The sequence below is a fragment of the Toxotes jaculatrix genome, chromosome 19 (genome assembly GCF_017976425.1).
Source record: "Toxotes jaculatrix isolate fToxJac2 chromosome 19, fToxJac2.pri, whole genome shotgun sequence".
Classification (NCBI taxonomy): domain Eukaryota; kingdom Metazoa; phylum Chordata; class Actinopteri; family Toxotidae; genus Toxotes; species Toxotes jaculatrix.
Genome location: NC_054412.1, coordinates 14,565,991 through 14,582,763, shown reverse-complemented (window position 1 = coordinate 14,582,763; position 16,773 = coordinate 14,565,991). Strand labels below are relative to the sequence as shown.

The window sequence follows — 16,773 nt, the reverse complement described above, 5'->3', positions numbered from 1 at the left end:
CCCCCATGCGGAGCTCCGTCTCTCTAAAGTGACTTCAAAGGCAGGCATTTACAGACCCGATGTAGGCACTGACCTTTGACTCAGAGGCTCTTTCTGCACAAACAGGGACAGTCTAATTGATGATACACATTGGAGAAAAGGAATAATTTGTCCTCGTGTACTACAGCTATAGAACAAAGTGTTTTAATTTCTGCCTCTTAAATGGAGACAGACAGTGGCTGTGCATCTTGTACTGTAGAAAAGTAGCATAATTTCTGGTATAAGGATAAATAACAATTTTCAGCTTTTACAGGTAGGAGAATTCGAAGGAGACTGAAGACAACACAGAACTAACATATACTAAAGTTATATTTAGAAATTAAAAAAGAAAATAATCCTGGGTGGCCACCAAGGTAGGTATGGATTTGTAGATAAGGAAATCTGGGTGCAATTTTCCACCAGCCTCGTGGCCTTGAGATAGTCAGATACCGGCTTATTTTGCGGCTGGAGATTGAGTCAAGCCCCCGTCGTGCCTCGTCTCCCTAGATAATGCTGAGTGGACACACAGTTCACTCCGGTTAATTTTCTACCTCATGTCCTGGCTCCCTCTCAGAGAGATGGAGAGAGAGATAATCCAGACTGATAAAGGGATGTGGTGACTGAAGGAAGGCAGCAGGGGCCTTCTGTACAATTGCATTTTGTGTATATTTACTGCTAACCATGTTATAGACTATTTAAGGGACAACATACTTGCAAATAAGCATGAAGCAGTTGGTCGATTGATTTTGTGGATGTATGAACGGACAGGGTAGATGCATTAGTGATGAGCATAGGTTTGTTTCCTGAAGTTGGCATGATAGTTAATGGGAGAGCAAAATACCAAGTTCAGAACAAGAGGGAGTTCTTCAAAATCAAGTTCTGACATTAATAAAATGATAAAAAAAAATAAAAAAAAAAAGATGTCTGTTGTTCAAAAAAAAAGAAAGTGTACTTTTATGCATTGTGGTAACAGGTTTTACATGGTTGCACATAACTTTATGGTGTCAATATTTCAGTGGACTTGAAGCCTGTCCCACTTTGTCTCTGCATCAGTGTGATGTGAAATGTTGGAGCTGATGCAGTAAGAAGCTCTGACATAGCTTCCCGCACTGCTCTATCAATAATGAATCAACAATGGAGCCAAGGTTTCCATTTACTTAAAATGCTGTTACAGCCTTACTTAACTTTTTAGTTAAATCATAATGATGATATTCACAGTGTTATCATCACGTTTGAAGACCCACTTTATTATAGTGCTTTGCTTTGTCTATTTGACTACCGCACGCACAGCTGAGCCTGGCCAAGCTGTGGCAAGGTGTTATGGCGCAGCATCATGCGGCAGCAGAAGATTCTGGGTGTGTGGAGTGTTTTGCATCCAGCCAGTTTTTTTCCTTGCCAACAGAAGATGAGGATACAATCTGCCATGAAACACAATCAGTACCTTCTTCTCTGGTTTCATGCATGTTGCATTAGCTCAGTACCTGATTTTACGAGGAAAGTCCCCAGAAACTATTTTGAGTATTTGTGCGTCCTCATTTTACCAGATCATCTGTCAACATGGCAACTTTACACGTCTGGCCTAATTTCGTGCACAACACTACAATGACACATTTGCAGGGCAAAAATGTCATTAGGCTTGCATCTATCTACACTAAATGACTCCCACGTGACATCTGGTATTGAGGCTAATGTTGTCCCTATACACTTGTGGTCTTTCACACATGTACAACACACCACACACTGCCTTGAGCCACAGGTGGCAAGTTTGGAAATGGAAGGGGCCACTCCCCTGGGCACTGAATGTCTCTGTGTCCCTAAACTGCCCTTGAAGCCTTTGAACTAACACTTGATTGACACTGATACTGATTTAGCTGTGCTTCCCCTTGTTTACAGGATACAGACCTACTGGATATAGCCTACATAAAAGATGCCAGAAATGGAAAGTGTACCAAAACGCCAAAGGTAAGCCCACAGTTTTTTTAATTTGAGTTGGTTACTCAGCCCATATACTTGAAGATGAATGTGAAAATATATTGATTTAGCCTTCTAGGTTTTTTTTTTTTTTTGGTCTGTGTAATAATATGTACTGATTCAAGAACAATAGCTTCAATATTCTATTTGTTTTTGTCTTCTGAGGCTCTGGGAACACAATTAACAGTGTACTGAAAGGACAGAGGGGGGCTTGTTTTGGGTGATGATATGCTTTGTAAGTGTTTATTTTTGCACAGAAATGAAAGGCATGAGTGGGTGTGAGCCCGACCATGAATCAGACACAATCTGCATCCATCTAGCCAAGAACTCTGTGGTGGAGCAGACTGAAATTGGTTCAGGTGGTTGTAATGACGGATGTTTAACAATGAAGCGTCTGTGGTCAAGCCTGCATGTATATGCACTGAAATGGCAGCTGATTTTTGTGTTGGAGGTGTAATTAATGTAATTGTCTTACATATGACTATTGGTTGGTATCTATTTGTGTGTAGCTGTCTCTGTGTGTGTGACTCTGTGGGGACTGTTCACAATCCATCTGCATGTATTTAGTATAGTTTTTACAGAGAGATGTGAAAACAAAAATGAGGAAGTGAGGACAAGTGACACTCAAGACTTCAATTCAGACCCACACAGCAACAGTACATGGATGGTTTCCCAGGATATTATGCCAGTCCAGGATATCCAATTTGCTGTTTCACAGCTAATTAAAATGTTGTTGAATGCAAGTATGAGAATTTGTACACACATTTTTGAAATCTGGCACAATGTAGCTGTCAAGGATTTTGGCACATTGTGGTGCGATTATAAAGCCAAACTAATTTCTCGCAGTTTTCCACTTACAAAGCCAGGATTAGTTCAATAATCTGAATTTTTAACCACTTTCTTAATATATATCTCGGCATGATAAGTCAGTTTTATGTGGCTTTTGGACCTAGTAAATCTTGTGATGTGGTTACATGACAGTAGCTGTCTTCATCAGTTTGACTCGGTGCAGCATGAGAGGCAGGTGGGGGTCACACGCTGCTGCTCTGTCTGGGGAGTGAGTAATGATGGAATGAGTACAATAACACAGAGAGGATTCATGCATTTCTGAACAGCTTACAGAGTGATGCTACCCAGGGAGGAAACATAACCACGTGACAGGTAAGATGGTCGAAGCATTGGAAATCCATTACTGGGAGATGGAGCAGTGATGCACCCTGGGCATTGTAATGGGAGCGCCAGTGAGACACAGTGTCTGAGGACTTGATGAGATGAGGAGAGGAAGGGAGGAAAGGGGGGAGTGGGTGGGTTGCAGAGACTGCAGGGAGGAGAGGAAAGAAAGCCGAGAGAGGAGAAGGAAAAGGCAAGGAGAGTTTTCTTTTTTCTTTTTACAGAAAAAGTGCAGAAGGCGAGGGAAAGAATGAGAGGAATGGAGGAAGGACACAGAGATAATGTGAGGTCAAAGGAAGATGTCAGGTGAGAAGCACAGATAATACCACACAGCAGTTGCTGTAAGTGGACAACACTTTTCATGGCTTTCTTCTCAAGCGTCTCTCCCTCGCAGTTCTGAAGGATCTGGTCAGAATGATGAGGAGTTTGCAAAGAACACCGGACAGTGAGCTTAAGCTTGAGAGAAATGCACAAAAGCTGAAAGGATGTTTTTCTTGTCAAACAAAATTCTTGTGGAAAATGAAGGTAATGGTTATGCAGAGTGGTTGAAAAGTAAATTACACAGCTGGTGTGGGACAGAACCATACAGTATATATTCTTAAAAATACACCATAATGGCTTCCATGGCAAAATAACATTTAAAGTAGATTTGAATCAACCCTGTTTCAAAATGCTGCCTTCCAATGAGAATCAATGAAACAGATCAATACCAGTGTTGTATCAGTGCACTCTGTTCAGGGCTGCATCTAAGCACATGAGGGGGTCAAATAAGGAGGAACTGGACCCACAGAGGAATTCTTTTTTTTTTTTAATCAACATTTCAAGTTTAAACTTGAAACTGTGCAAGTCATACCACTTAAAAAATTCCCATTTTTCCTGTGTTGTTGTTGCGTCTGTTGGTTTTATATTTATATGCACTCTACTGTTTGAAGCTTGTACTGCTCCTTCTGCTCTCACTCAAGGGCTCCCTTAGTGGCGTTCATTCATTCATGCAAATTGCAGGAAACCAAGACACTTACAAAGACGAGATGAGATGTTGGACTCATGATGACATGTCGGTAAAAAGCTTCAGAAGTGCTTTCATTGTGCCGCTCAAGAGTCCTGCGTCTCAGCCGAATATTGTCGGACTCAGATACAATCATTCTCAACAGACTGGCTTGAAATGGGCTCCAGATGGAAAGGCTGGTTTGGCTCGCCTCTTTTGAGGCTCGTGTTTCTACTACGGCTCAAGTTACTTCATACTGTCTTTTAGTGGCATTGGAATTTCTGTCTGAACGTCATTAGGATTTGGAGCACGCTGCTGTGCTCATCGGCTCGCAGTATGTGGGCGGCTCGTCTGACCCCTGATGAACCTATGCCACCCTGCCCACAGGCTCCAGCTCCAGTTATGATTCATGCGTTTTCCCTGTGAAGACACACACACACACACACACTCACACACACATCCGCAAAACACAAATGTAATTCAGAGGAATGCTTACTATCATTTTTACATGCCGCACCCTTAACTATATTCATTGTATGCAAACTGCGTAGATACAAATCCCACATAGAAACACAAACACACGTGCTGAGTACAACAGCAAATGCATGACAAAAGCAGTGTCCTTTGTTCTGCGCTGCTCAGGCTGCTGATGCTAATTAGCATGTGTCCACCCCGTCATCATTCAGGCTGATTAGATTGGCCGCTTGTCAAAATGACAAGAGGCAACCTTTGTTTGACGGTTGGCTCCAGAAATAAATCACACACCCTTAGGTCTGGTGGGCAAAGCACAGCACTAATAATCATCCACTTCATATAGCCACAAATAGGTCGATTTTCCATATTCCATGTAAAGCTGACAAAAACATGTGCTATTGCTTCTAAATCCGTTTTGTTATTTTTACACGCTTGGGTGGATATCACAGAATATTCAAACTGTGGTGATAAGGAAGTGGTACCTGTTTCATTTTGGCAAAGGCACCTGCAACGCTGTTATCAGCTGGATGAATGTGGATTTGTTCTTCCTTTTACTTTGTGCAAAGTATTTGGTATTATCTTGTCACATTTTTGGCCGTCTCAAATTGTTTGTTTGAAAAATCCAATATTACTTCCTGAAATGTAACTTGCTGGACAAAGTGCAACAGCATCCCTCACCTGTCTACTCTATATAGACCATTTTAAAAAAGGGGTAATTCATTTACATGGTATACAGCAGATTTATACAGGTTATATTCTGACAATATGATCTCAGTACTTGTTTTGTGAAAATGAAAAATACATTATTTACCTGCAAAATCATTTATTTATTTCATACGTTTGTGCCAGCAAGAATATTATATGCAATTGGAGGGAAATGGGAATTGTAGAAACAGCTAACCAGAAGACTGACACAAGTTCATGTTCTTTTAATTAGGTTTATTGTTTTACATGTGTTAAAGCCATGTGTGGTTCTTGTAGCAGGCCTCACTGTTCCAAACCGTCCATTCATATTGTCTCTTTATTAAATCAGCAGATTAGCTTGTTCCTGCACAGCATGTTCCCGCTCCTCAGTACCCACCCAACCACTAAAACCAGTCACATCTGCCATCTCTGGTGAACACTTTACCGTCCAGCTAACTTCTACACAACTGTTCAGATGACTTCCCCTTTCCACTTGTACATCATTCTGCCTCCTTGCACAGTGTGAGGGGCACATTCTGAGTCTCTCTCTGTCCTTCTGCTTTTCCTGGAAGTTTTTTTTCTCTATCTGAATTGTTCTTTCTTAGCAGAACTGCCAAGAGGAAAATGTAATCAGCATCTCTCTATGCTGCTTACAGTAGGTGTCTGACAGATGAAATTACATGCTTTCTCTCTGTCTCTTCGACAAGCAAACAGATATCTGTCTATGAAATGTCCTGCCTTTACTCAGTGCCTGTGTAGTTCAGGCTGTAATACACATCTTGAAAATGGAAAGCTTTAATGATTTTGTGTTCTATACAGCAGACTTCATTCTCAGATCTTTCCTTTTGTTTTTGTTTTTTGTTTTTTTATAATGGAAATAAGACATCAAGCACAGCCGCTGGTTACACTGTGGGAGGGTAGAATGTGCAGACAGACTGTGGTCTGATAATTCAGATATCCTTATCTCACCCCAGCCCGTGTCTGCCATGTGCTGGTGATTATTTTGTTGTTTGTTTGTTTAAAAAGACACAAGGACTTCGTAGCTTATCCATCCCTTAATGTGCATGCATGATCAGACTGAGGTACGTCTGACTGACTGAGCGTAGCAGATGGTTGTATAGACTCTCACATGGTCGCACGTGGGCAGAGAAGTTCTCAACAATTTTTTTTTTTTTAGTTGTAGTACTGGTAAGTTTCACACATACACGGGTTTGCCTGCTTATGGAGGCTTTCACTAAAGGGTTAATTACAGTCAACTGAGAGGGGAACAAACTGATTTCTGGAGTTGTTGTCACAGAGGATAGTTTACAAAGGTGGATCGTCTGCACAGATGCAGCCACAGCTATCAGCTGAGACACATATGGCAATCATTCACAACCACAAGACAAAGCTAGAAAACAACCGTAACTGTGCTGCCACAGCACGTCTACAACAACACAGTAGTTTCTTTTTTTAAATGCTTTTAATTTCTTTTATGGCTTTCCTTGTTGTTTGGATAGTGAATTAAAGTGTCATAAATTTGCTAATGTCAGCAGTAGATTTAAGGCTGCAGTGTCCATTTGGCCCAGAGCTATTTGTTCCTTCAGACTTTTATTGTGAGGTGAGAGGGAGCAGCCACCAGCACGGTTACATTCTAAGCTCGCAGCAGAGAGGACCGCTGCTAAATACAGAGCAGCTTGTGTGTCCCCAGCAGTGTAACAGGATCTGGGAGAGGCCAGCAGGCCATTATCACCACCGCTCTGTCTGGTCAACAAAGTCAGCTAAAGCTCTATCTCCCACAGCAGTAAGTGCTTAACAGCTCCTCTGAGTACACAGCAAGCTACTGCAGGTTTTAGATCCGCCCCCTGTAATACACTTATGCTGTGCATATTCAAATCAGCTGTTTTATCAGGATGTTTAAGGCTGTGATTACGTAGTCTAGGGAGTAAACGTGAAACAGAGCATGCAGTATCAATGTCTTGGCATTTATTTCTGGCACTGTGGAACAGTTCCTTACCTAATTCTTTTTCTTTTTCATTACCAAAAGCAGCCCCACATCCTGAGCTGAGTGCACTTTTTGTTTTCAAAGTGCCGTTTCTGATGCCGCATCACTAATAACATCACACTTTTTGGAAAGCAAAGCACTGGCTCAGTTAAAACAAGAATAAATGTGAAACTAAATTTATATTAATAGGTTGTTTAAGTATAGATTTACGAGTCAGGAAGGCTTTTTGAATCTCCGTTTTACAGCATTTTTTTCATGGCATAAAGGCTTTTGTTGTGACAGTGTTTACTTCCTTCATCTGTTCTGTGTGGTTTGTGTAACGATGAAGGATGGGGTCACAGTACGTGCTCCAGCCGCAGCAATCACAGCAACTTCAAATCTATTGATGTAAGAGTGGGCAAGGCCTTTGTCTGACCCTGGACACAGCTAGCATGACAAGATGAATAGCTGAGAAAAATCGGTATCCTGTGTTCTGTACTGTACGCTGTATTGTGTCAGTACAAGTGTCTGCAGTTGTAATAGCATGAATGACAGACAGTGAAGATATATGACTTCTGCTGATATGTGAAACTTTTCACAGCGGTCTGCAGAGGCTGTCACTCAGAGTTTGATTTACAGTGGCAGAGGAGATTCCCCCAGAAGCAATAAAAGTTCAAATTTAAGTATAAAATCTCTCAACAAATATCGCCTAATAACAGCTTTGATATGTATTCAGATGCTATCCTCTGCTGGCAGTGGCATATTGTGCATTGTGATGTTCAACATTTATAGCAAGTCCAGCTGAGTCGTGTTTCAGCTTATCACTGAGCCAATGATTGATTTACTTATCTGTGCTATGTAGAGGTGTTATTTTTAGTATACCCCAGTGATGTAATGATATGTGCATGAGCCTGTGCTGCAGACATAACACAGCAATATATGTGCAAAGCCTCACAACCATCGTCTCTCCCACAACCCAGGGAGACCAACTGTAATTCAAACCCTGGTTTCACCTGCTGCACAACTACACAGTCCCCTTCAGTAAAAGAGAAATGATAGTTGATCCCTGCTTACAGGCTGACATGCACGGATCAGCGTTAACCTATGAGATTTAGTCAGAGGGATGCTGGCGGCACATCTTGCTCACACTGATAGCCTGTAGATTAGTGTCATATGGCAGTGTGTAGAAATGTTGTACTTGAGATCATTAAGTGTTTTGCTGTGTATTAATGATCAAATCCTTAAGATTGACAAATGTGTAAATGAGCACCGGCTGTTTGAGAAATGAACAGCTGAATGTAAAAGGAAACTTTGGGATAATCAATGATAGTAAGTCTTTCTAAAGACCTTTGTTAGAAAGGCTGAGACAAACAGAGAGGGAGTGTGTGTGTGTGTGTATATACACATATGCATGCGTGTGCATGTTCGACAGACAGTGAGAAATAGAGTGATTGAGGACATATGGTGTGTCTGGTTTTAGCGTTAGCAGTGCAGAGCTGAAGCTCACTCTATAGTTTGGGGATTCATTAAGATTAATCAGTTAATTAATCAGTCAGGTCGATTACTCATTAAGGAAAAATGCCAAACATCCTCTGCTACTTTTTCTTTTCAGTTTTTAACTTTAGGTCAGACAAAACAAATAATCACCGTAACCTTTAGGACATTTTGATGGACAAAATTTGAGAATGCTCGTGTGGTAGAGTAGAACAGACCTATGCAGTGTAATTATTTAGAAGAAAAAAGGGTGAGATTTATGTGCGGTAAATGAATGAATGTAAGTACGGCTCGTTCCTTCTTCTCCCAGCGGGCTCTGCTGAGAGACATTTTAGTGCACAGAGGCATGAAACTGTTTGTCAGTTGACAGGTCTGGAGAGAAAACTCCCACACATTCCCATTTTAGACATGATTCATGCACACATACACACAACACTCAAGCACACACGCAATCGCACTCATGACACTTTGTGCTGGTGGTCAATGAAATAAAAATGCCATCATACTAACCAAGCATGTATCATCCCCTCCCTTACTGAACTCTCCCTCTCTTTCTCTTTCTCTTTCTCTTTCTCTTTCTCTCTCTCTCTCTCTTCGTCGTCAGTCTGGCACTCTCAATCAGACAGTCAATTCAGTCAGTGCCAATATGTGAAGAAGAGATTGGATACTGTTGCTCCTGACTATCGTTTTCATCAGTGGGATTGGCTGCGGGGCAAATGGCAGCTTGCAGTAAAAGGTGATTAAAGTAAACGGGTATATGGACTCATTGATTTTCATAAAAGAAACTGCAGCACCATTTGTCATCAGTCAAAGACAAGCAATTGATCAGCGTCACACATCGATGTAACCTCCAGGGAAGAAGCAGCAGTAGGGAATGAGAAAGGGGGCAGAGACAAAAAAAGAAAAAAAGAAGAAGAAAATAAAAGCTTAGCATGGTGGACCCTGATGGGTGTGGGTTTTATTCTTCAGTCAATTACTTAGGTGATCCCTGCACACAGATGAATTCCCCTGGTGCGAAGCAGGCCATCTCATTACCACTCATGGAGAAATCGAAGGTGATGCTTACTCTCTCTTTGGACGACCACAGAAGCCGCTTCTGTTCCCAGCTAACATGAGACTGAGCTGCTGGACCAAGATGAATGAGGAAAAGGACGACTGAATGAAAGACCAGATGAAATAGAGACTGTAATGATGAACAGAGCGGGCTGTGTCAGTGCAGAGGGAGAGTCACCCAAGCGGGTCCAGAGATGACTATCTTGGTGGAAAAAAAAAACGGCCAAAAGGAGCACAATGGTGCACCTGTGAAGGTAAAGTTCCCACCTTTAGAGGAACCCCAGATGGAATGTCTCAAACTATTGACTCAGGAAAAGAGAAGTCTGTCCTGAATTTATTTATATTTTCCTTTTCTTTGTATTATTTTAGCTTGGAAGTGAAGAGAACAAAAGAGAAAACAAGGGATATGAGTTTGGCTGTCTGCTTTATGGACCAGCCAACACAAATAATCTGTTTTTTACTCTAAGCTTCACAAACAACGTTGTAACATTCAATAATATGTGACATTCATAGTCTTGTATTTGTCAGTTGTTCCTGTTATTGAATTTAGTTAGGTCAACTCTGTGCACTGTGCTTTGTATCAAAGAAATTCAAAGAGAAGACCACTGGTTAGGTGCAAGTGCCATTAAATTATGAAGCATTTCAGACACACAGCAACAGCAAAGAAAGACAAAAGCAATGTTAAACAAAAACAAAAAAAAATTGTGTAACTATTAAACACAAATTAAGTAATCACAAGATGCCAAATGACTAAAAGCCATCATTCTATATACTGTACATAAAAAGGTTGCATTGATCTGTATCATTGGAAGAAAAAATTAAAAGTTATATCACAGCTGAGCACCCAGCAGCTTCACTGAAGGTCCAAAAGTCCCTAAATACAAAACTGCTGAAAAATATCAACATGGAAACAAGTAAATAACTAGACTGTTGCCTTACGATGACCCCTTTCTTTAGTCACTGTGCTGGTTTCAGTCTATTCCCTTGGAACTTGGCACTCGTCTCCAAGTCACTTGATGCCAGCAGTGAAATCAGACGTGACATTTTGTTAACCCAGCAAAGGTCGTCCCAGTGGAACTGGAGCTGATCAAATAAGTACCAGTCGAGGGCGAGAGCTCTCAGACTAGAGAGCACAGCTGCTGCCAGCAGAAAGTCAGCATTTTAGTTTGTGAAGAAAAGCCAGCATTAACGCAGGCACCCCATTCGTCTTTCATTTTAGTTCCTACAGGCTGGGGAAGGTCAGTCCACACTTACAGTCTAGGTAGATAGATGTACCCGCACATTGATGAACTGAGTTTAAAATGGATCTCTGCTACCCTGCCAACTCAGGGGCTTTAAGGTTTTAACACATTTCTATTCCTATTGTAACTGGTAGCCTACTAGTTGTTGCGCCACCAGTTTGTAATCCTGTTTTGTTGGTTGTTTTCCTCCTTAACACTAATATGTGGATCTACTTTTTTAAATCAAATCACAGTTTCTGGCAAATGCAGAGGTACCTACCCCTGGGGCCGGTTGGGAATTACTGCTAAAGCATAGCAGCCATAAATCTTAACCGTAACTTGTTTGACCTGCCGCTGACAGATGACTTAGTACGAGTCTACAGTCAGTGGCTATTAGCAGTCCTACTATCGACTAATCTCCGTCTCGATTTAGCTCGTCTTCCATGCACGACAATCTGTGTGTCACTGTCGATGTATTGAACCAGTTGCTCTTTTCCAGGGATTAAGTAGGGATCCGGGTCATTACTTAGCATGCTGATGTTTGACTACATTGTGTAGATTAACGCTAACTTTGCACCTTATTTTAAATCATTCCCAGGCACGCATTATTGTCTCAAAGGATTGGTTTGTTGGTTTTTAGCATAAAATGTTATTGTATATACAGAGTGATATGATTATCTCAATCAATAAGTCTCTGTATATGAGTGTAAGTATCTGAGAAAATTCTATCCATAATACTTGGTGAAAAGGCATTGACCAAACACAGGAATTAACTTTAAGTGGAGACATTCAGTGGCTTTCGCACTGTCTGTACACACACACAGAGGGCGAGTACACGCATGCGCACCAGTGTACACTGCCCACCTTGCAGGTGAGTTTGAAATATGAGGGTTATGACCAGTCTGATGGGTCTGTTACCATGGAAACCACAAGGAGAAAAGGACTAACACGGAGCTAACAAGGGCAGGAAAGGTGCTCTGACACATGGTAACTTCCTGCCGTTTGACAGGAGAGAATAGGGACGTTCACATCAACCACTAATTAACTCTCTTCTCTTCTCATTCAGTCTGTTTCGTCTGAAAAGCATATGTCTCTGTCATTCTAGGGAGTTTGTTTAACTGCATTAATTGGAGCAACATTCGCCGAGATCTGTTAGTTGTTCCAGACTTGTGATTCTTGTGACTTTTGATTGAGGGACAAGAATTGGAAAAAAAAAAAAAAAAGTTTTTCCTGCTTGACTGAACACTTGAGTCTATTTCAGCTAATGGGATGCTTAAGGCTTGCTATTCTGTAGTCCTTGAAATGTTCACAGATCTGCAGTAAGCCATTTGTTGGACTGGGAGTGTTGAAGCTTCACTGGCACAGCTTTGGAACCATTTTCATAGTAATTTCCTTGAAAGATTTTTGGAGAAATGAGTCTACCTTAGAAAAGTTGATGATGTTGGAAGCAAACGTCTCAAATGACTCATAACTTTAATTGAAAACTATAATCTGCCTTACTTTGCTAATGATCAGGAAAGCTAATGAAGCGGCACTAATGAAGCAATGTTAATGATCATTGATCATTTGAAAGTCTACACATCTCATTTTGGAAACAGACTCTGCAGTTGCGTAGTTAAATAAACTTCCAGACATGCCTGCGGGCAGAAGCGAGTTTCTCCTCTTTCCTCTCTAATTTGTTCAGATTTAATTGGGGTGATCAATTGCTCCTCCAAGTTTCCCACCTTACTGTTATCTTCCATCTTATCATAACAGATATGGTGGTGAAGACATTATGGAGGATGGATGAGACGAGCGAGCAGCTCTTGGGAATTCTGTTAATTGCCGCCTCGGTCACACTAGTCAGCTCCTAATGCCATTAATCACGTAGGTGAGACTGGTGGACATACTGCACATGGGTTTGCTTGTGTGACCGTTTCTGTGGCTGTATTCGTGTGTGTGTGTGTGTGTGTGTGTTTTTTTTTTTTTTTTAGGGACCTTTCCAACGCCAGGGCATAAAGAGACAGGCGACCTTTCTCACTCCCTGCAACGATCCCTTCCAAGCATTCAAAAGACTTAATTGGTTTTCGATAGTAAATCTCAGGAGGGTTAGTAAAGAAAATGTCTGATTCTTAATGCTGCTGCTCCAGAAACCACACAGCTCTCTCGAACTATTTCTTTTCCAAAGGACCAGAGCAGATGTTTTTTTTTTTGTTTTTCTCCTTTGAATGATGTTGGGATAAACAAAGTTTGGATCCGAGAGCCTGGATACTTTGTCTTGTTTTTTCTTTTTCTTCTTCTTGAATGATTTCACTTTCTGGACATTTCTTTCCACAGGAAGTTGTATTACATTTGTTGTAGCCATTTGTTTGGCCCAAACAGTCCCCCGCTTCCATTCTGGACACCACATGGTTTGGTAGCTGACAGACTGCAGGTGCTGTTTCACAAGTGTAACGCTTACCAGAGATGCTGACAACACTCTTGTGGAAAAACATGTCCACTTAACAAGTATTGTGGATCTGATTTTCCTAAAAGCAAGTGAAAATTCTTCTGGTAGGATAATCCAATTCAATTTCTGTTTACAAACTTCACTATACCAGCTTTTTATTGCGTTTCATTACCTTTCAAACATTAGCTTTTGTTAACATTCAGTGTAAGGCAGGCCAACCCATTAGCATCAGGAAAACCACACTTTATTCACAAAGAAGTTCATCTAAGGCCTTCTGCATAAAACAGGTGGAATTATTTTATCCAACTGTGTAATGTAAAGTACTGCAATTATGGGAACATTTCTCCCAGCCAGTCTATTGAGTTCAAAGGCCCATTGTTACACGTTGTATAGCAGGAAGCATTACTATATAAAGCAACTGGCAGGCATTTAGCTGGAGTAGGATATAATGGTCTCTGCCAGTAAATATTGTCATGGGCACAGACTTCCTGTGCCAATTGGTCCTGTGCATATTGATGATATTTCTAAGCTATCTTCAGGACATTTTTCCATGTGCACTCTTAATAATGGGAATCAGTTGTAATTATGTCCACCAAACTTGATGCCAGGTTTCATAAACTCTACTTCAGGGTGCAAAACAGTGTGGAAGAGGATGGATGTCTGATTTGATTTGGTTGAAATGGTTCGGCTTGGCATGATAAAAAAGGCAGTGAGATTATGTTTGGCCTGCCTGTTGTGCAAGCATCTGTTATTGACAGTGAACAGTTAATATGTGCCTTTTTAATTAGAATAATATCCCAGTAAAAAAATGTAAGTTTGTTCATGTTCCTGTTGCATTACTTTGTGAAGGTACTGTGCTCATACAGTTTGGTATGGCTGTCAGTTGTCAAGTTTCTGCAGTGAATAAGAGGATTGACAAACACAATTTTTATCCAAAGCCCCTCTATCTTATTTCCATAATTTCCTCTGTTTCTTTTCCTGAAGGACAGCCAAGAAACAAAATGCAGCAGTGACTTAAATGAAGGCCGAGGCTTTTGCTGTTTCTCTCTTTTTCTCTCTCATGCAGAAGAAAATCCAAAACTTTCTTAGCACTCACTGTTAGCACTGGATTACAAGTCAAAGGTTTCTCCGATAATCAGTTGTTTTTGGATTGTTTGTCTTGTTAACAGGCAACAGTCTGTTTTTGTCTAGACACATCTCCTGGTCTGATATTAGAAACCAAGACTGGCTAATTAGGCTTAGAGGCGCCATAGGTGTCTGGTACAGAACAAGCGTGGACTGATCATCATCTTCTATCAGAGATGGGTCAAAGAATCAGAGCCAATCAGATATGGAGGCTAGTTCCGCACGGAGTGCTGATTTTTCTCATCATGTGTGTCATTTGCACCGTGCCATCTTGAAATGGGCTGTCCCCAGATCGCTGTCAACGCTGTGCGTTAGCCCAAACATCGACCATAGGTTAAATGGCCATTTGAATATTGTTAAATATCCACGGGCTTGTTTAAACATTCATTAATCCTTTGTTGGCAGATCAGTGGAGTACACAGATGCCATACCAAATGGGGCGTTATGCGAGGGTGGTAGGTGGCATGGCCCGGCCCGGCAGATGGTCTGAGGATGTCGGGACAGCAGGCTCTCTGTGTCACAGCGTAGCTAATGATGGCAAAAGGCTAAATGATGACTACAGACAGAGGATAAATCACAATTATCACTGCACGATGCTTACCAAGGATCCTCGAATGTTTGCAGCGGGATTTGAAGGTCCAATTAGAGATGTTTATGCGCAGAATTATGTCACCCAGTAAAATTTTGCTCTCCATGTGTGGAACTGTAGCGTGTGAGCCAGCTGGACAGCGTGGTGCTAAGCAACTGTTTCCTCAGGCTTTTCTGTGAGAGCCTGAATGACCCAGCATACCATGCTGTCTGAAGCACATAACGCCTGACCTCCTCACTGCTGAAAGAAGTTTTCATGAAATAATTCTGCTGTGATTTCACAGAAAAAAATAATGAGCTTTGATGTGAGGAGTGTTCAGTTTCACTGATCTGCCATTATGGCTGTGGTGCCCCTGAGCAAGGCACCGATCCACCCCAGCATCTCTAGTGCATGTGCATGTTTCGTTCACTTGGTGTGGGTAAAATGCAGAGAGTAATTTCCCCAGGAGGGATCAATAAAGTAATAAAAAAAAAAAGAATAAAAAAACTTTCTAGCCCATGAGAACTTTATTACCCTTACCTCCACTTCCCTTTAGCCTTATTTTATTTGTTTGTATACTTCCAGTGAACTGCTGCCATTTTATGTTGCATAAAGACCATGTTATCACCCAGGCTGTGACTTAACTCAGCTCAACTTATTAGACGATGCAAAAGCAAGAAATACTCATGATGCGAGAGTGAAGTTGCCTGCAGGACACTGGCTCTACATTTTGTGTGTCTGTGCTCTGTAGCCTCATTCAAGCAGCCAGTGCACTTCCTAACAACTGTAGGCCATGTATTGTATTATTGCAAGACTCCTGTGCGTCATTCATATTACCCTAACAAATCAGGACAAAGCCACGTCTCTGGGATGAATAAAGCCAGGTCTCTGTGTGCATCTCCATCAGCAGAAAGACGAAGCACAGCCCCTTCTCTTCTGCTTCACTATTATTACTTTATACTTTATACAGCATGACTACTTCTGATGCTGCACAGCTCCCCCTCTCCCTTTAGTCCTCCAGGAATGTCCCCCAATAAACCCAATTGGTTCTGGTCAGAATTATTAAAGATGTCACTGGGGCTGGAATCTGCTTAATGTCCTCTACGCAGTGAGGAGCCCAGCATATTGGGGTGTGTTGTCGAGAAGGAAGTAAGGGTAGGGAGGGGGGCAAGAATGGAAACAGCTAGAGGGGGAGGACATATGCTGCCTCCTTACAGCAGAAGCAGTGGAAGAGTATCTACAGCCTGAATGCGCTGTGCCAACAGGGACATATGAATTATTTACTCCTGGACCCCATTGTGGACATTTCCCCTGCGGGGCCTCTCTCCATGGGGCCCCTGGCTCTTGGAGGGCCTGAGCGGGGTGCCAGAGGGAGGACTGAAGGCTGGAAATGACCCTCTTTTCAAACAGCATCATGTATTGTGAATCTTTGCAGGCTGCTTTGAGGGGAGGTTGTTTTTTTTGTTTTGTTTTGTTTATAGAGGAGTGAAATTGGTCTAGGTTCATCTTAGAAACAGTGGGAAAGACAAAATAGTACACCTTCTGAAAAAGACCTGTCAGCCCCGAGTGTATTTTTGTTTTCTTTTTTTTTTCTTTTTTTGATGTACCTGTGGATTTGGT

General features: G+C 41.6%; 1 protein-coding gene across 4 annotated transcripts in view; it reads left to right on the top strand.

Moving 5' to 3' along the window:
- Window positions 1–16,773, top strand: part of LOC121199354 (1-phosphatidylinositol 4,5-bisphosphate phosphodiesterase beta-1) — a 104,990-nt gene that overhangs the window by 29,281 nt on the left and 58,936 nt on the right. For all 4 annotated transcript variants that reach the window (XR_005896442.1, XR_005896443.1, XM_041063952.1 and 1 more), the window contains exon 3: window positions 1,912–1,980. Coding sequence is in view for 2 of the 4 variants with exons in the window: in XM_041063952.1 (XP_040919886.1) it covers window positions 1,912–1,980 (69 nt within the window). In the remaining 2 variants the exon portion in view is untranslated. The remainder of the gene's footprint in view (window positions 1–1,911; window positions 1,981–16,773) is intronic.